At 40.2% G+C, this 20,624-nt stretch overlaps 2 protein-coding genes across 4 annotated transcripts; one reads left to right on the forward strand and one right to left on the reverse strand.

Moving 5' to 3' along the window:
- Positions 1-1,806: 1,806 nt before the first annotated feature.
- Positions 1,807-17,113, forward strand: bnip2 (BCL2 interacting protein 2; the record flags this gene model as incomplete). 3 transcript variants are annotated; one of them, XM_080736537.1, is made up of 11 exons in its annotated part: positions 1,807-2,801; positions 6,149-6,244; positions 7,467-7,537; positions 7,637-7,822; positions 9,948-10,130; positions 10,366-10,468; positions 10,549-10,680; positions 13,287-13,373; positions 13,477-13,575; positions 14,156-14,191; positions 16,313-17,113. In XM_080736537.1, the coding sequence occupies exons 1-11, from the start codon at positions 2,425-2,427 to the stop codon at positions 16,362-16,364; spliced, it is 1,422 nt and encodes a 473-aa protein (XP_080592663.1). In that variant the 5' UTR covers positions 1,807-2,424. The 3 variants fall into 3 exon arrangements, with proteins under 3 accessions (XP_080592663.1, XP_080592664.1, XP_080592665.1); XM_080736538.1 differs by lacking the exon at positions 14,156-14,191; XM_080736539.1 differs by lacking the exons at positions 14,156-14,191; positions 16,313-17,113 and having other exon boundaries at positions 13,477-13,579.
- On the reverse strand, positions 16,887-20,110 carry gcnt3 (glucosaminyl (N-acetyl) transferase 3, mucin type; the record flags this gene model as incomplete). The annotated part of the gene is made up of 2 exons (XM_080736945.1): positions 19,023-20,110; positions 16,887-16,917 (listed from the first exon to the last, which is right to left on the reverse strand). Exons 1-2 carry the CDS (start codon positions 20,078-20,080, stop codon positions 16,887-16,889), a joined length of 1,089 nt encoding a protein of 362 aa, XP_080593071.1. The 5' UTR covers positions 20,081-20,110.
- Between the last annotated feature and the right edge of the window lie 514 nt (positions 20,111-20,624).

Genomic DNA, 20,624 nt, shown 5'->3' on the forward strand with positions numbered 1-20,624 from the left:
GTGACATTAGTCACATGGTAAGGTTGAAGTGGCACACCAAACTCTCTGCCATGCACACACTGATGACTGATCAGATGTGCTGCAAGATTAAACGTACGTTGTGTCATATTTCCAAGATCCAAGGAATCCAATGGAAAAGCTGAACCTTCGGTTCTGTTCCTGCACGGACCACACAACAAGAAGTCCAAGGCCAAAATGCCCATGGCCCAATGCGAAAGAACATAACATAACTCCAATCGGCCTCATCATGGCGGTGTTTACCATCTGGAAGGGCAGGGGTGCTGTCATCATGTTATATTTCAAAGGAAATTCGGTGAAGAACTATGTGAACAAATCATGGGACGAAAACAGCCTCTCTTCAAAGAAGAATATTGACCCTGACATGCGGGCACTTTTCCAAAGAAACCAGAATAAGATCCAACCACACGTGGACAAGTTGTCTTTTTACGCTATGTTGATGAATTGAGTACAGTTTACAGTTTAGGCATTTAGCAGAAGCTTTTAATCCAAAGCGACTTACAATAAGCAGGTAATACATCACTATAATAAGCAAGATAATATGTCAGTACATAGATCAACAACAATATAACAAATGCATAGGAATATCAATCTAGAAAAACAATAACATAGGAGACTATGCACCTAATCAGTAAAAAAAACGTTTCTAAAACCTACAAAATGCTAACTAGCTTCATGTATGGTCAATGAGTGTTACTAGTAGAGGACACAATGGAAACAAGTCCCCATGACTTTTGTGTGATCCTTTTAGCTTAAATGTCTGACTGTACCTTGTGCTGTTTACATTTCTAAAAATAAAACACAAAGATTTGAGGACTCCCCAGGGGTTCCCTGTTGACGCCCTATTGAAGACCCCCGCTCTGGGGTATTCCATTAGCACTGTTGGTTTTAATAATCCTCTATTTGTCATACACCTCATGGATGTATTTGAGGGAGATGTGGAGTCGGCAGGAATGCAGGTAGATATGCAATATTGAGGGGGGACAGGCTGTATATGTCATGAGAAAACATTTGGTTGGAGGGGTTTGATTGATTAAATACTTTATTAGAAGTTTACCCACATCACACTAACACATTCTGCACACCTGGCAATTAACCAACAGAGGGCAGTACTGTATGGGGCCACTCGTAGAGGTTCAAAACCTCCACATTCTGTCTGTCTGTCTGTCTGTCTGTCTGTCTGTCTGTCTGTCACGTCACACTTTTGCCCTACTCCACCACCGTTGCCCCTATCCATGCCAAACTTTGCACACACACCCCTTGGATGCCAAACCACAACCTCCACCCCTCATTTCTCACATGGCCCTCTTCTTGCAAAACACATTTTGGACACTGCTATAGATCTTGCCCTAAAATCACGCTAAGCGGTACACAGGCCATCAACATGGATATGTCCCATTTCCCATATTCCCTCCCGATTAGCTACCATTGACTTCTAAAGTGTGATCTACAAGCTCACAATGCATCACGATGCGAATCATGCGATGCATTGTGAGCTTGTAGATCGGCTATTTTCAAATAGCTGAGTGGGTAATGTATGTTTTAGTAAGTAAAACTAGTAACTTAAGTTTTCAATGTAGTGGAGTAAAAGTACAATATTTGCCTCTGAGATGTAGTGGAGTAGAAGTAAAAGTATTGGAAATTGGAAATACTCAAGTAAAGTAGAAACACCTCAAAAGTGTACTTATGTAAATGTACATACCGTAGCCTAGTTACTTTACGCCACTGCTGGAAAGTGTCAAACTAATCTGGCAACTCACTGCTAGCATAGCAGAGGGGGCTGCTGGGCTCTTGGGCTGGCTGGCTAGTCACTAGTCAGAGGAAGCAACATAACATTAGAAAACGGGCCAGGCGGCCAACAAGTTACAACTTCACTTCTGGGATTTATGGAAAGCCAGAATGGTAAAACCAATGTTAACAGACCTTTTAATAGCATAATATGCCCTTTAAGCCACACTCACATGGCCCGTATGTTGACATTCTCCTTCCGAGTTTTTCTTTCTTTTTCCTTTTTTTGGTACAGATTCTAGCTGATTAATGTGAAGTTAGCGGAGGATTAGCCGGCGGAGCTAGCGTAACTTTCGCAGTTGTGGACATCTGGGAGGAAGGAAGAAGAAACAAGGAAAAGGAATAAAGCAAAAACAAAGGCGCTGGCTCGCAAACTCTTTGTCAAATCTACACAACTTGTCTGGACCGATTTAAAGCAGTGACGCAGGTATAAAAGTGAGGAAAACTAGACTATTCTGTGAGTTATGTACTCCGGCTAATAAAGTATGTGGTCTAAGCTGACTGTAGCTAACGTTAGCTAACTGTTAACTGGTAATCCGGTGTTTGGAGGGGGGATTAATTAAACACTTAAATCAAGGAGTGTTTAATACTCCGTATTAGCTCCAATAAGGCAATCCTATGGATTCGGATGTGATTCAGACGGACGTTGTGCTGAAGGGTGTCGGCGATATGAGTTTGAACAATAGCACAGATCTCGACACACCCAGGAGGACTACTGCTCAGGACCTGGAAGACAGAGAGACCCCAAGTCCTTCATCCTCTGGGGTATCAGGAGAGGAGGATGAGGACGAATTGGACGACCTACAGCTCAGCAGCACAGCATCTACCGTGGAAAATGGCGTGGAGGCACTTGAAGAGAGCCAAGAGAGCCTAACCCAAACAGGAGGTCAGCCACAGGAAAGGACAACTCCAGACAATGGACGTAAACAACAATCGGAGGAGGCAAGAAGCTCTACTCCTGTGGGCTTCGCCCAAACTTACACAACTTTGGGAAGGTAGGGTGTGTGTGTGTGACTAGGGTAGCAGGGTATGTGTGTGTTTGTGACCATCTGACCTCCTATCCCAGAACGCCCAGATCTAATAAATGTCACCTTTCACCAGGAAATCTGTCACTTCTTATGATTGAGGGTACACCTCACCACTGTGCATATCTATTCCATTCTATCAAACCTGATGCTGCCAAGACTCTGCTAAACACGGGCAGATCTTTGGTGTTCTTAAATAGACTTTAAATCATAATTTCACTCTGGTAGAACGTATAACTTTCTGACAACTGTGTTATCACTGTGTGAGGAAGTCATTTAGCTGCTGTTGCTGGCACCAACTTTCAGATTTACCTCAGACTCACAGTGTTGATGATTAGGGTTTGGTTTGTGTTACTGTTAACAACAGTTAGAAACATAATCATAGTTTTTGTTTGTTTTTCTGTGTTAATTTAAAATACCATGACAACTGAAACAACTGTTAAAGGAAAATGACTTTTTCTATTGATTACTCACGCAATGGAGACTTGATTTCAATAATGTTTTTGTATTTGTCGTATTCCTAAGACTAAATGTGATTATAGTAAATATACCCCATTGATTCCGGACCCAAATGCATTTGGGTCCCCATGCCACAGAAACCTAAACATATTATTGAACTCGAGTCTCAATGGGGTGAGTAATCAATAGATATAAAGTCATTTTGGGGGTGAACTACTCCTTTAAAGTCTAAAGATATTTTTAATTTAAGATCTTTTTGGTTTTCAGGATCAGGAATCTGAGCAGTGTACAGAACTACCATACTTCTCTACACAACATTAGTGATACTAAGCCAATCACAGAATACTACAGTATAACATTACAGTAGGAGTATAACATTACAGTAGGGTTAGGGTGGAATTTCTTGCAGCACATAGACTTTTTCATGTTAACAGCATCTTTTTATCTTGATCTTGAATGTAGAGACCTATCATATGACTGCATACACTAGTTGTTGGACATTCTTGTATGCTCTTAATATTCAAGAACACTCAGTCAAAGTGTTTCCTGGTTTCCTGTCGTGTAGCTGAATCATAGGCCTAGCGGCTAGCCCAGATAATTTGATTGTGATTAAATATGTATTTTGGACAGTATCTATCCTCTTGGCTTCAGTGAGGGATAAATGAATGCCAGCCACCAATCAAATGTAGGTAAATTAACTTCCTTTCATCGCTGCTGCCAACAAGTGTCTTTGTTTGGAGATTTCCCCTGTTATTTTGGCCAGGGGATAACTGACTGCAATGGCAGCATGAATGAGTAGTCTTTAAATCAGAATTGGGTTTAACAGTTCAACTTCTTACATATCATGACTCGTCTCTGCTACAATTGTTAATTCCCATTAGTATGCCCTGAGCTTTAATGGTTTAAGTAGCAAGCCTTAACTGGACTATATACATTGGATAGACTACCCATGAACAGCACATCACTTGGGCTGACTTTAAAAATAAGACAACGTCTGAACTAGGAAGTTATTTCCCCAGTTTGATCAGATTTGATCTTATCATGATATAAAAGACTCAAGAAAATGTTATGGTGAATTTCCATTTGAGATAATCGTGAATATCCTCCCAAGCGACTTGAAAAAGCTGTCTAGCTCACTATAACATACCAGTGTTCTTCTGAGAGACTGTTAAGTGTCACCGGGTGGCACATTGTCATACCTCTACAATGACAACTCAAGCCAGAAAAAGTTCCTGCACAATCAATCTTGACAATGACCATAGTTTGGCTCATCTCACTACAGGTCAGATGGCTAGCAGAAAACAAGTTCCACAGTATTTCCACCATGTAGTAGCTAAACTACTCTATGCCACTTTGACTTTGTTTAAACTAAGAACAGACACACAATATTACTATTTTATATATGCATATTTGATATTTATCTGAATAATTGTTACACCCCTAATTGGTGGTCGAGGGGGTTAAGAGACCATAACATAAATCCAGTGAAAAGAATGGAGAAAACGAGGGATAAAATTAATAAAGTGTTCTATTAACAAGTGATGTGTCTGAGCAAAAACAACAAGGTAATAGGATGGCTGATTGCCAAACCAAAATATTATAAAACAAAAATCCCAGTAACTACTGAACAAAAATATACTGGGGAAAAAAATACTTTCTCTAAACAAAACTAAATCTACTTCACAAACTATCAAACAAAGATGCAGGAGGTGGCACTCAACCTAATCTAGTGTGTTTTAGCATAAAATAAATATGTGATGACAATTAAACAATATACTGAACAGAAGACCGAGTAAACATACACACACTAAACAGCGCAAGATAGGGACCATGTGCGAAGGCTTCATGTCAGGCATGTGTCCAGTCATTGCACTTTGGCTTTGAGGGTTTGATTTCAAGGAGCCACATTCTGTAGCACTTCTCCCCCTCTCAGCTGATTTCCAGTGTAACATGGAGATTAACGCTATACACAACCAAACTACTAAACTGAAATGTCTCGAGTGCAGAATGCCTGGGATGTTTTTGTGTCTGAGAGTGCAAGTACCGTCGTGTTTGTGATTTACGGATCAAAGGGAGCTCTGTATGCCATAGACACAGATACAATGATCAGCATTAATAAATACCCATATGGTTTACAAGCTAAGCCCTTAACACGCTGCCTTTTATCCCCCAGCTTTTCAAGAAGCCAGTGATCTGATTATGTAGCCAGTGGTGAGCTTGAAGCCCAGGGAATTGTTAGTGAACGCAAGGAACTGTGAATTGTGTATTGATTAGCTCTACCAAGCACTATATGCCTTCACACTGCAAAATGCTGAGCTGATATTATGATGCTTCTCTCGTCAACTTAATGTTGGTTCTAGACCATTTAAGGATTGTACTCTCAGAATCCTGGGTGTTAATTTAACTCTCAGGATTTAACTCGGAGTGTAAATAAATCAGGAAGGCATTTTAGTTGTAAAGCTGAAAGCGGCAGCCAGCCAGAAGCTTGTACTGTAGTAGGCATGGAATAAGCGTACTACACACGAAGGTGACGCAGATGTTTTACTGATGTTTCACACGGCCATTTTGTGGATAAAACATTGCTTGTTTGAATTCGTTGTAAGGATACATTTTTTAAAATGTTGAGTTTAAATAAACAGTGTGAAACTATACCCTTTCCCCACAGGTAAATATTTGCAATTGAGTTAAATTGACACTCAGAATTAGCACATACAAAAACAACAATTACAGTATGTGTTGGGAACTATAGTTTTGGTTGTTGCAGATAAAGTCCTTTGTCCTTGATCTTAGATATTAACTTTCTTTTGTTATGCCATCAACAAAATACAATTATTTTTGTTTTTGTTTTTGCTTTTCAGTCTGGAGCGCCAGGAGTCAGTGGCCACAACAGAGGCCCGTTTAAGAATGGAAGGGGTGGAACTTAAAGAAGAGTGGCAGGATGAGGACTTTCCCAGGTATTGTACCAGTGACACCCATACTCTTATCACAGTGCTGGGCCATGTGACTTGAAATTGATATCATCATATTCATGGACACTACCGGTATATTCAGTATGCCTCAGTATTGTCACGTTTTCTTCGCTTAATTATAATGCAGCAACAGTGTACCTCCATGTTGTATATACAGTATATCATATATATAATTTGAAGCAATATAGACTGCCCATTGATTCAGGAACCACTGGAAAGTTGGAGAGATGATTTTAACCATTTACGTTTAACCACTTAAGCACTGTGTACTTTAGCAAAACAAGCTCTACAGGCTCACAGCGTGTCTCATCACTAGGGATCGCGAGCAAACATTTTTGAAAGTTATGTCCTATAAAGTCTTGCCCAACTGACATTGTGGATTTTTTTTCCAAGCTTACTATTACACATTTTTGTAAAATGATGATCAAGCTTATTTGAAGACCTTGATTTTAGGGCCACTACAATTAAAATATATCCATTTGCCAGCCAACCATGGTACTGGTTCTGGACCAGTCGTTCTCTACACCAGTGTTGGCTCTACTTTTACTTACCTGCCCGGTCAACAGTAACATTTGTCATATACAACAGTGGTTCTCAAACCTTTTAATTTCAAGACCCCCCATAACTCTGAGAGTGTACAAATGGAACCAAATTGACCCATTATGGGTCCATTTGGTTGGCAAAACCACTGCTCCAGTCTAGGGCTGTCTTCGACTCAGGATTTATAAAGTCGAGTCGAGTCGCCGGGGTTAATGCCACTCGTCGACAAATCGTTTTATACTGTATGTAAAAAAAGAGAGGAAAAAAAGCGTTGCTTAACACGTCAACATAATACAATAAAACAGTAAGATGAACATTGTTTTAAGCCTTTTAAAGTGAAATAGATCCATGAACTACCGTGCACATGAGATAATGAGACATGGTAGCGGCGGACATTAATGACACTAAGATTGCGTCCAGCCGTGCACGTGCATAATTATAAATCGTGGAGCAGAGTAGAAGGACAGGGACGAGAATAATGTATCTCTCTGACGACACAATTGCGTGTTGTATATTATTTCCACAGGTTGTATTTTCTCAGAGCACTGCTGTATCAAAAGAGTTATGTTGCCAATAAAGTCGTCGCTGGTGCGAGACAATAAAAAACTGTTCGCCCATTGCTACTTCTCAGCCTGAGACCACGGCCTGATAACCTTTTTATGTTTAGGCCCTTGCCCGAGGAGGAGGAAGAACTTGATGATGAGCTATTTGGTGGGACCTCTGGAGAGGGAGAGCCAGGTAAATTAACAAACGAGTGTTGGCAGTGCAACGCTACAATGACACTGGGGAGCATCATTGGCTGTTACTAATTTGTAATTTCTGGGCCCATGATGGCAGCCGCTCCGGGGTATGCCATGAACCATGGCAAAAAAGCCAAGAAGAGGCTTACAGCTCCAGACATCAGCCTTAACCTCGACCGCAGTGAAGGCTCCCTGCTCTCTGACGAACTCGATGACAGCACAGAACTGGACCTCGAGGACATAGACACACCGTCAGACAACAGCAACGAGTTTGAATGGGAAGGTATGAAGTGACTGCATTGTGTTCAGAATCAGATAATCCGCCTGTTTTGTCAGCGCTTTGATGTCCTCCAATTCTAACATACAGTATACGAGTAGGAGTGAAGTTGACAGTATTTATGCAAAACACCCAATTAGAGCTTGAGGCTTGAGCTGAACGGGGAGATTTGATAGTACCTCATAATGTGACTTCGTTGAAGTCACAACTTCACATGAGAAGATGTTACTACGCAGACATACACAGTATGTAATTGCAGACCTTGCCTCCTCTGCTTTGTTCTCATACTGAAACAGAAAAATGTTTACACTTGAACCCTTGCAACCCTTTTCTGAGCTGAACATTTGATTTAAATAGCAGATATAAGCTCACAACTTGTCGCAACGTGTCGTGAGCTTGTAGATCTGCAGTTTTTGGAGAACATATCAATTCGTTGTCCCGCCTCTCAGGTTCAAGTGCGTATTTCTTACTTTATTCCAAGAGTCTGATGAGGCAGTGGACTCGGTGAAGTCTAGTTAAAAAATGTGTTGTGTTTTTGTTTTTGTGTTTTCCACTCTGCTGCCTACCTCTTTGTCCCTCGGAAGGATTGTTTCCCTTCTTTGCCTGGGAACAGGCCTCAGGCCAGCACCAGGTTTCTGCCTTTCGCGTGGTAAGGTCTCCTGGAACAGCCACCCCCCTTTGTTTTCTACCAGCCATGAGCTAATCAACCAGAAATGTCCAGATTGTGCCGTTCCTCCTTCGGTCATACATTTGTGTGCATCAATTGTTTGAACAAAATCAGGTGGTGTCTTTTGTGTTGAAGAACTTATTTTATTTTTTCATTCAAAGTTTTTTTCAGCAGCATGTCATCATTCCTTTCAACCTGAAATGATTTGTCCCGTATTTGAATCAAAAGAAATGTGACCGTTACACATTTGCTATTTGTCTGTGTAATAATGCTATGATTTTATATATAGTGGTGCCATTAACAGGTTATTCCAAGCATTAAGATACAATACATCCCTTTTCAATATTTCACCCCAAAAAACACTGAACTAGTGTTGTTTCATTTCAGCGTTATTACACACACAATATAGCAATGATCTAACTTCACATCTTCCCATACGTTAGCTGAACTTGCATGTCATTACTTTGAAGAATGTTTACCTTATGGAAATATTATTTCATCAGGAGTCTTGTATCAACATTTTGGCCAAATAAAGTGAGGAAATGAAGATGATTTTATTTGATTATGTATGTAATAACTTATACTCAATGAATCTAGGTGTGATTCTGTTGGGTTGCACTATGTCCCTAAATGACACCCTGTTCATTGCATGTGTGACATCTCAAAATATACATGATTAGTGCAGTTCTTTGATTGACGATATTGTAATTTATTTCTTAAAGTTCGTTTGTTTTTCCTATTTGAACTTGTCTTGTTTCCCCCCATGCAGTATAAAACAAAATATCACTTTGATGCTGGGCATTGCTGGCTAAACATGTAGCGAGTTTCCCACACAGTAATTGTGTAAATACACAGCAGAAATATTAGGGTTGGGTATCGTCAGCAATACTTTTAATTGTATCGATCACATGACGTCGATACTATCGAGTATCGGTTCAGGTAAAAACGAACGATACCTTGTTTCGATACTCTTGAATACACCCCTGGCCGGTCGCATCTCTAACAGTTGGGCTACTGAAAGTTTAATGACTGCTTTAGCTTTTGTAGGCTACACTCATTATCCTACTGTGAAAATAGCCTATAATGTTTTTATTATGATGATTCTCCAACGTCTATACTAAAATGGCTGAATAACTGGCTTAATAACCTATTGTGGTGTGTAAAATAGCCCATAGAAAAAGGCAAATAATAATTATAATAAAAATAATAAATGCAATGTATCGAAAATGGTAACGAAAAAGGTATCGTATCGATTCCCATGTATCGAAAAAAGTATCGTATCGATTCAAAGGTGAACGATACCCATCCCTAATAAATATTGACCCTAATCTGGGCAAAAGGGACACATGGAATCTTCACACGTGATTGTTAGTTATTCAAAAATTAGATCCACTACACAGATGCAGCACACAGTTGCCACGTTACCAAAATGTAGTAGACTTAACAGATCTGTTTTTCCTCCAGATGACCTACCCAAGCCTAAAACCACAGAGCTTCTACAGAAGGGTGTGGAAACCGTGCAGGAGTACGCTGCCACGGAAGAGAGGGAGGAGGGCAGACGCTGGAGGATATTCCGCTTCGGAGACCAGGAACATCGAGTGGACATGAAGGCTATTGAGCCCTACAAGAGGGTCATCAGCCATGGAGGTCAGTGCAATGCCTTATATAAGGACCGCAATGTAATGAGGCCCCTGGGGCTTTTTGTGTTATCCTCTTGGCATAACCTTTGACTGTACTACCACTACAGATAATAAAGTATTCAATCAATCAATACAATGTATGTATTTTCTTTTTAGAGAGAATAGTGGCAAAAGATTATCAGGCAAGATTATCTTTGCACAGGAATATTGTTTTCATTTTCTTTCTTTTTTCTTTTCTGCAGGTTACTACGGAGATGGGTTGAATGCCATTATCGTATTTGCTGTTTGCTTTATGCCTGAGAGCAATCAACCAAATTACAGATATATAATGGACAATCTCTTCAAGTGAGGAATTATTTGAGCATAGTTTTTCCCATTTTAGAGTGTTTTATTGAACCAATGCTAATGGAATCATTCTGTCACAGGTATGTCATTGGCACTCTGGAGCTTTTGGTCGCTGAGAACTATATGATAGTGTATTTGAATGGGGCGACATCGCGAAAAAAGATGCCCACCGTTGGATGGCTCAGGAAATGTTATCAACAAATTGACAGGAGGTGAGTTGGGTTTACTTTACTTTACTTTTTTATTTAGACTCTGCATGTAAGGTTGCCCGAGCGGCCAGGCTTCAAAAACAGTCGCAGGATTGTCTTTAAGGATTTTTATTTCACCCAAAACACCTTCCACAGCAGTGCAGTTCACCGGGAATTCAAATAGCCAACAATATGACAGACCAAAAATAGAAAAGAATTGAACAGCGCTGAAAAATAAACACTCAGGCAGACACTAACATAACCCAACAGGCAAAGAACTCTCTTCGGGAAAAACCATGATCACAGCACAGCCCCGTAGCTCTCCTTTCAGGGAATGCTCTCTTGTGTCTGTCTACATCAGAACTAACTTGCCTGTCCTGTAGCCTCCCTTTAAATAAGGAGTGGGCCCTACCACAGGACACCAATTAGCCTTAACAATACTTCCATATACTTCCAAATAAACATTCAATAACCCGCAGCTAGTAAGAGTAACCTAAGCATACTACATGATGCGTTACACTTAAACTTTGGGTTAGGTTCACTTCAAAAGAATGACATTTCAAACCAACACATTACTGAAAAACAAAGGGAACCCCTTCTCCTCCACAGCACTTGGCCCATTCCTATTAACCAAGGAATTGCCACCGGCTGTGGAGAAGAGACAACTAGGGAGGTGACCACACCCCTGATTACCACCACCAATGATTCAATAAACATTAGAACATTAAAATGCATTGAAACACAAGCTTAAGAACACTAGTCCATGAACCAACCATTCACAGTAATTTCCAAAGCCGGCCGGCAAAGTTAGTCAAATGGAAAACACTGTTTAGTTGGGTGTGTGTACATTGTCCTCAAACATTGTATCTGTATATAGGGCACGGGTTGCCCCGTGACACTGCATATTAATGAACAGTACTTATCAATGTAACGTTAATACACCAGGTTTAGAAAAGATGCCAACGGCACCTGAAAACAAAAACATTACATTAAATTACACAGGGAAAACGTAAATACAAGGTACAAAAGGTGCAAAGTATATCTATTTAGGACTAAAACAAGTTATATACATACATACACTAAAGTGAATTGTGTATAAAGTGCACTAATGCTTTCAAGTAGTACACGATATGTTGTTTAATAAAGTTTACGGTTATAAAGGGGTTAATCTTTCTTTTACCCATAATACTCCCAGAAATAATCAACTGTGCTATTTGAGAAAAGCAGAATATATTTCTTATAGTAAGTTCTTATCTTTAAGTACAAACTATCAAATGCCTCTTCATGATTCATGTTTGGACTTTGGATGCACTTTATTTCAGCCATGATTATCTGTATTTTGGTAATATCCATGACAGAGTAATTGCAGTCAGTGTCAGAAATGTCAGGCCATGATCATGATGTAACATGATGATTGTCAACATGAGATCATTATAACGGCTACTGTTCAAAATAAAGGGGAAGGGCTATCATCGTAAACTGCTATGATAAGCGGAAGTATTATCGTGTCAACGTAATATGGTAAATCATGGGGAATCTATCTGCTAGTCTACAGTATATGCAGAGAGTTTGTGAAATAAAATGGCATGTACAGTACATATTACCAGCTCCCTTGGAAGAATTTCCAATACGTTTTCATCTTCTGCCAAGTCGAGACCAGGTTCATATCTTTCATCTTTCCTTTTTTTGTTTTGTTTACTTGAGGCAGAACATTGCCCGGCAAACGTCAGCTGATGTAGGTCATAGTCTCATGCACAAAGTAGACATTAGAATTCAGTAGAAGGCACTATAACAATAATAAACTAAATATGTGCCCGGCCCCAACAGAAATATTCTGTAATGCAAAACAAACCGTGGTCTGCAGAAGGCAAAGTTATGGCATCGGTAACTCAATTATTAACAACCATTAACTCATTTACCGTCTTTTAAACATCGACTGAAGGGGTTAATTGCCGTGTCGTCCTTACCTTTTAATGTGGGGACGTGCATGCACATCGCGCACCATCTCTGCATGGATCATGTACCAGGCGTGTGTACACCCGATCACAGCTTTCAAATAAAAGAATCCCATCAAAAAAATATGCTTCCATCGCTGAGCTGCCTCTACTACTGTTTATATGGAAGCTAACGCGTATCCAGTCGGGGGCAGATCAAGCCGGATACGGAAATGCGTCCGGAAGCACTTCTCTGATGGTGATTATTATTATTCTAAAGTCGCTTTTTTTTATAGCGATTAAAGCATATTAAAGTCTCTGGATTATCGGGCCTGGCGGAAAGGAACATAGGGATTTTCTCGGGACTATCGGGAGAGGCAGTAAATGTTCAGATTATGCTGTGCCTACACCAATACTCGTAATACTTGTGCTGTAATATGACATGAATAAAGCTCTAAACTTCAGGCTGTTGTATCTGTATCCTAAATTATAAAAAAGATATGGCACGTAGGTAGTGCATTTAAAAGGCATTCATATTTTCAAAAGTAAGCTATGTTCCCATCTCCCCTTAACAACTAACACTTACTAACAATTAAATTAAGATTAAACGCAAAGTCCTTCTGCTAATGTTTAGAAATGAGAGATATTGTTCATATCAGCATATGATAAATGCTTTTTTTCCCCTTTTCTTTGCAGGTTAAGGAAGAATCTGAAGTCCTTGATAATTGTTCATCCCTCTTGGTTTATTCGCACCCTCTTGGCACTCACAAAACCATTCATAAGGTAATGATGGCCTTAAAAATTAAGAATTTTGCTGTATGGAGAAAATGTTTTTTAGACTGGACATTGTTCTAAAGAACACCTGTTATTTATTATTATTTTTTAGCTCCAAATTTAGCCAGAAAATCAAGTTTGTCTACAGTTTGGCAGACCTGGCCGAGTTGGTTCCTATGGAGTACGTGTCCATACCAGAGTGTATCAAACAGTAAGTATTCTCCACTCACACACACATCAGCGCTTTACAAGTATCATTCAGCCACCTTATCTGTGACTGACTAAAATCTTTTCTTCGGAAAGGATTAGAAATGCATCCAGATGATAATTTGTTCATCATGCTACTATGAATGGTTTCTTAAATACTTGTAACAGGGCGTCCCTGTTTTGGGCATGTCATTATTGGTAAATTGTTCAGTTCTTTTTAGTATATAGTATAGATATAGTAGATATATGACACCATAGTACAATGAAATATAAATCACTGTACTCTAATCTAGTGATTAAAATAGATACAATTCTATCATCTTCTCTGTTCTTTACTGACATGTATTAAAACATTTGTCTTGTGAAAGGTTCCTGGACATTTAAAGCCCTTGGTATTAAGATATTGTTGAAAGTCAATGCAGAGCCCACTGTTGTTTTTGCCTGGCCTCATTTGGATGTATTAACGTGGCAGCTGAATGTGCCATAGTTATTTCAAAAATGCTCCCTTTGACTTGGTTTCTGTTGGCTGTATATTTCTCTCTATATTTCTCTATTCCTTAACCCCATTTCCCTGCCCCTTTAAGGTTTGACGACGAAAAAAATAGGAAAACCAGTAAAAGGTATATATGCACATTCACCCAAGGGGTCTCAGCCAGGCTTTGTGTTTAAAATGTGTAAATCTTTTCATTGCACGAAACTAACAACAAATTGATTTGCTTTTAGGGATGCAACTATCCACCCCAGTATTTTAATTGTACTTTTTCCCAATAATAGTCTTCCCTGCCTTCTCACAATTTACTCAACTGCAACTGATCATCGAGCGACTTTCAATGAGCAAACTGTGTGGTTGTAACTGTTAAACTTCACTACGTGTTTGTCAAGTGGCTGTTTCTACAAACTGAAATTCAGCTCAGACCCCATACAATGTTTTGCTTGATTGTTTTTCCCCCTTTTCTTCAAATCTATATTGCTTAATATACAGCAGGGTTCCCCAATAGGCGGCCCGCGGGCCATTTGCGGCCCACGGTGGGCTACTGTCTGGCCCCCACCAACCCCAGTAACAATGGTGGTATAAGAGCAGCAACAACACTAGTATATCGTCGTTGTCGGGTGGAAATGTCGTATCGCCAAATTTGTACTTTTTTCGCAAATCATACAAGGCTGTCGCACAAAAGTAGTGAAAACAGCAGATCTACAAGCACACAACGCCTCGTGGTGCGAGGCGTTGTGTGCTTGTAGATCGTCTGTTTTCACTAGTTAAAATATTTTTGAAAATGATAAATGCCAAAAGAACAGTTTTGGACATACAAGATTTTCACCCGACAACAACGATATCTGAACTGTCGCTGGAGTAGCGGGAACGTCACCGTCGCCCCCTGCAATGTTGTGGCCCTCGGCTTGGTACCCTAGACATAATTCAGCCCTTGGGGAATACTAATTGGGGAACCCTGCTATACAGTAAATGCACTGACAGCCTAATATGATGTAAAATGTTCTGTTTCCATTTACCTTGAAAAAAAAAAAAAGCTTTGTTAATAGTTACTCTATATGCCATGCTACTCGCTATCACAAGTTAAAAAAAAAAGCGAACAACATTTTTGGCAGTGATTGCTTAGAGGAGCAACAGGTGAAGTTGGAGCACTGAGAATCACTTACGTAGAATGTTTCTTTAAAACCACAGGTTTAGAATAGAACTTGGCTGGTAGGTCGGTAAGTACGCTTATGTCTCCTGGTGTTTGTGTTGCTCGATGGGGTGAAGGGGATGCACTGTGGTGTGTGGTTGCACTGCAGCCGTGTCCTTCCATTGTCCCTCCAGTAACTGGCCCTCACTGCACACCTGGCTTGTCCATTCTCACAGCTACCTGCATGACTTTTATATCTGCTTCTTACTGATATTTTTTCAATTATAACAAAACTCTAATGTCAGCCGTGTGTACTTTTTATCACGTAATGTCAAAACATTAGATTATAATTTAAACGTAGCACAGTGTTATTGGAGAAGTTTTGAGTAGTTATTGTACACTATTAAAGCATGCATACAATCTATTATTTCTGGTCAGTTCTGGGATTGAAGCGCTTGAAATTAAGCTGAAAAACATCAATTGATCAAAATATAATTATTTTACTTCACCAAACAATACCTGGTCAAGAAGCCTTGTATTATGACTGATTCATACTTGGTTGTGTTCACAACCTGTCGCATTGCAGTGCGTTGAGCTTGTAGATCTTCTTTTTGTGATGTACAGCGTGCAACTAAGTATAAATCAGGCTTTAGATGCATTCGTTTTATCACAAGCTACTCTCAGCCGAAATCCTACTGAAATGGCATAAAAGGTGGTTATAACGATCGTTTCGTGTTCGGCTGAAATTGGGAAACTCACCTTCAATAGATTATAGTTACCGTAATTGCAATGAAAAGCAAGTTAATTTGTAATGCAGATTATATACCAGTACACAAAGGCAATCCATATTGTTTCACATAAGGCATGAAAAGGCATTACAAATATATAAATAAATGTTAACAGAATGTCTTAAAAATGTATGGTTAATGCACAGGTATGATGATTATGTCCCACTAGCAGTGCTGCCTGCAGTCATTTATAATGTGTAATGCATGTAAAGTGTTCTGAGAAAAACTGATCCATAACAACGCATTATTAACGTGATAATAATAGCCTGGCCCTGTTAGACATCTGTGCTGCTCTCTCAGGCACCTGATGAGCCCATTATTCTCTTCACAGCATTGACCAGGACAGCAAAGTGGAGATTGCAGCCGTTGCTGATCCAGAGTAACTCAGTCATGCACTGCAACATGTGGAGGAAGAGGATGGAAAGAAATGTGGACAGCAGTCACTCATACGTTGATGTTCTGTGATGTAACTGGAGGATTTAGCTCTTTGTCAGAGAAGTGCCCTCTTGAAACTGTGCTGCGTGTTACATTGTGGAACTCTCTGCTGTCTCGTTAGTAGTGTGCCATGTGCTTTATCTTCAGTAGTTCTATCACGTGCTGTCTGAAGCATTTTTATAACCTTTTTATGTACTATACCAAGCCAAACCTAGATACCGTCTCCGTAGTTACCGTTCAACAATGTATGCATCTACTTCATGTATTTAAGGCACTCTTGATACAAACAGTTGATGCATGTTCGGCTTCATCACATTTAAATATTATATTTATATTCAAGAGGTGACAAAGGAGAAAGATTAATATATTTTTTATGGTTGCTATGATTTCAATTGCGTTTTAGGTCATCTGACCCCCACCGAGTGGCATTCTTATAGCAGGTTTCACGTCACCCCTGTCACTGTTCAATTTCACTGCTGAAGTTCTTTGTAAGAATCCTGCCTGGGAATGAGAAGAAGAAAAAGAAGTTGTTGCTGTTCCCAATCACTTGAATGTTGTTTCTGAATTGTGGTTGGAAGATAATGTTTGTGAGAATTTGCGGTCTGAAGCAGGGATTTGGGTCAAGGCTGAACATGATTCATGTTCACCCACACATGTTCACTCATGTATGTATCAATGTTGATGTTACAGAAGACAATGTACTGGTGAGATTATTATTGTACATTATTTCCTGCAAATAAATGTATAATGGATCCACACAACAGTTTTTGTATACCTTCTTTTACTGTGCATTTTGGCTCTTTTCTCAATAACTTGAAAAAACCAAGAGATATGGTGCTAGTACTGTAGCAGAAGTTGCGTGTGTGATAAATACATTTAACACAGGTATACTTAATTTATAGATTTCTTTTGCTGATGCCATATTGATAAACACTATACTCTACATTTGCTGCTGATGTAGTCTTAGCTGTCCCAGTAGATGGCACTGTTGCCCTAATAGTGATTTCAAGATTGTGATATTGACCAAAATAACACATTTACCTAAAGCTACACTAAGCTGTCACTTGTGTGTGTGTGTGTGTGTGTGTGTGAATTGAATGTTAATTCAATTTAACTTTTTGGGTGGTGTCAGTTGTTCTCCTACTGTAGTGTGGTCTGGTTTGACTACTAGGCCTACTTGTTAATAAGTGGTTATGCCTGAATGTCAAATAAGGATTTCGCTATTAGCTCAGTGATAAAAATGTCAGAACTGTCAGCTGACATGTCAGGCTGGGTTCAAATCCGAGATAGGACATGAAACATTACTGTACACTAGGCCACAGTGTCCCAGACACTGGGTCGGGACCCATGTTGGATCGCGGACCCTTTTTTATGGGTAATGATGACCATTACTATTAAATATCCTTTTATTTTTTGTTTCTTACATTTAGCTTTTCAAACAATTCCAAAACATTTTTTATAAATTAAAAACATGTTTCCAAACAATTTCATAAATACATAAACAAAGAAATTCCATAAATAATAAGAAAGAAGAAAGATTGATGTGAAACTAGAAGCAGTGCTCTTCCGAGCACAGGTCTCCACCAGGTCAGGCATGTAATGTGTTTTACATAAGTCGGCCTCCTGATGGCGCTATAAAAGGCTGATGTAAAAAATGCAGGGAAAAGGTTTTACCTTGGCCTCTAAGGAGTGCGCATACAAAGTTTGACACTAATCGGTGGAGTTATAGGTGAAAACATGAATCGGCCTGTTATAGCGCCACCATGAGGCTGATTTGATTTTTCTTAAGTGGCATTTATTCCTCTGCCTATTGGGAATGTGCATGCACAATTTCACCAAAATCGCACACTGCGTTCAGGATTTCAGGCATTTTTTTCAAAACTGACCAATCCTGCAAACTTTAAAAGCCAGTTTTAGCCAATCAGGATGGAATATGGAAAATCTGACACATCCATGTCGATCACATGACTGTAGAGATACTGTCTACTGATTTACGTGATTTTTGGACAAAATCTGTAGGAGTACTGGCAAAAGTTAGTTTTGCAAAAGTCGGCCTCCTGGTGGCGCTAGAACAGGCCCATGTGAAATATTTGGGGCAGAGGTTCTGAATTGGTGTCGAGGGAGTGTGTGTGCACAGTTTGGCAGCGACCGGGCGAACGGCGCCGGAGATTAGCTGGTAACGGACAAACGGACGGACGGACGGACGCACGCACGGACGGACGCACGCACGCACGGACGGACGGACGGAGGGGAAAACATACTCTCCCTCAGCCTTCGGCTGGTGGAGACAATTACAGATCTACAAGCTGACATTGTGTAACATCACAATGCGTTTGTTTGGGCCCCGGGGAGACAAATTTCTCTTTAGGGTCTCTATTCTATTCTATGCACATGAGGAAAAAACAAAAGCTGAAAGGACCATTAATGAAATTCACTTACATCATCAACAGACAAAACTGACAAGAAGAATACAATGGAAATTAAGTAACCATGAAATTATTGTCAAATTGCATAGCCAAGAAGTGAAAATAGCACAAGGACTTCAAATAATAGTATTAGCTGTATAATGTGCATTCATGAATTTTGCACGGCTAACTATGTCTGACTTTGTAATGGCTTTGAAACGGAGAATTGACTCTATACATCTAATAGCAATGTCATCAACTTCTGGGTCAAACTTGTTTGCCATGAGGTGATGCTGTTGAAACATCCACTGGAGGTCACCAGCCCCATATACACACACTGCTCTTCTATATGTTCCAGCGCATGAAGGGTACGGGTCTCCTTCATTTACATCACCAGCCCAATAAGCCCAATTTACCAGGCGGGCGATGCCATTCATGTCAGTCAGGTCGAACTTACTGTTGGCAGGCACAGACCCAGGTACAGAGATCATCCTGTATAGAGTGGCCCACAGATGCTCATCTGGGCTGTACGTGTCCTTCTCCCACTCCAGAAATGTCTGAATTTCTTTATTCTCCAGCACATGTTTTACAAAGTCTCTTGTGACCACAAAGTAGGCATTGCCTGAGAACATGGGGCTGTTGATTGGGGGGGAGGTCTTCTTGATTCCTGTCCCTGTAACAGTATCGGTGACATTGTGATGGTACTGCCAGCGGGCCTTCTTGTTGTCGTTGGTGGGCTCAGACTCCATATTGTTCTTCCCATTGAGCAGCTTCAGTGCCTGAACCATTTCGGCATTGGTCTTGATGGGGAAGTCTGCGCCGCAAGTGTTGAGCAGATACCTCCACTGGACAGGGGACTTCAACAGATCTTTCATGCAGTTTAGATCTGCTTGCACCCGAGACCAGGATGCGTAAACTACACGTTCTAGTTTGCTGGCTATAAACACGTTAGGGAAACAGGAAACAATTGCTCTCACGGCTTTCTGGAATTCCTCTGCAGATTTCTGGTCCACATGCACACAGTAGACATTCTGTGGGTTGTAAACAGCACGCAGGAGTCGCTCAAACATCTCAACATTTTCATGGATCACCATGGAGTAGGCAATGGGAAAGTCTCTCTCCTCTGCACTGAGGGGCACTGTGATGAACCCTCTACTTCCAATATAAGCTTTACAGTCCTTTGTTTTGTTGAGGTAGAACTCCTCCGATAGAAGCTTAGTTCTCTTAGATCCCAGAAGTTGAGAAATGTCATCTTTCATGCCCTCTGTGTCTCCTTGGATGATGGCAGAGCAGGCTGGCATGTCATCAAAGTATCCTTGTGGTACGCTGTGGTCAGTCACTGAGCGTCTCTCAGAAGTAGTTTGCCAAAGAAGAAAGGAGACAAGCATACACATCAGCATGAGGGAGAGGTTCATGAAGTAGCTCTTACACTTTGATCTAGCCATGACTTCAGTCCAGTGGTGTGCCGTATGTGATATGATGTAGGCTAAAACCCGAGAAACAGATTAAACCCTCTCTGCTGTTAAGCTCTTGATAAATAGGGAGAGGTACTTAATACGGTTCAGCTATTGTAATTGGTACAGAATAGGTGTGTCCAAATAAGATGTACTGTACGCACATGATTGCGTCAATAGCTACCTTTACAGGATGTGCACAGCATATAAAATCCTGTGGGGATTGAATAACTACTACCTACGTATATCTTTAATTTACTTTGAAACAAAATGTTTTGTTTTTCATTACAGAGAGTAAGGCAAATAGAGAGATTTAAATGATTTGTTTAGTGGAAGCTGTCAAAGAAAT

Source organism: Nannobrachium achirus, assembly GCF_963921795.1.
Source record: "Nannobrachium achirus genome assembly, chromosome: 11".
NCBI classification, from domain to species: Eukaryota; Metazoa; Chordata; class Actinopteri; order Myctophiformes; family Myctophidae; genus Nannobrachium; species Nannobrachium achirus.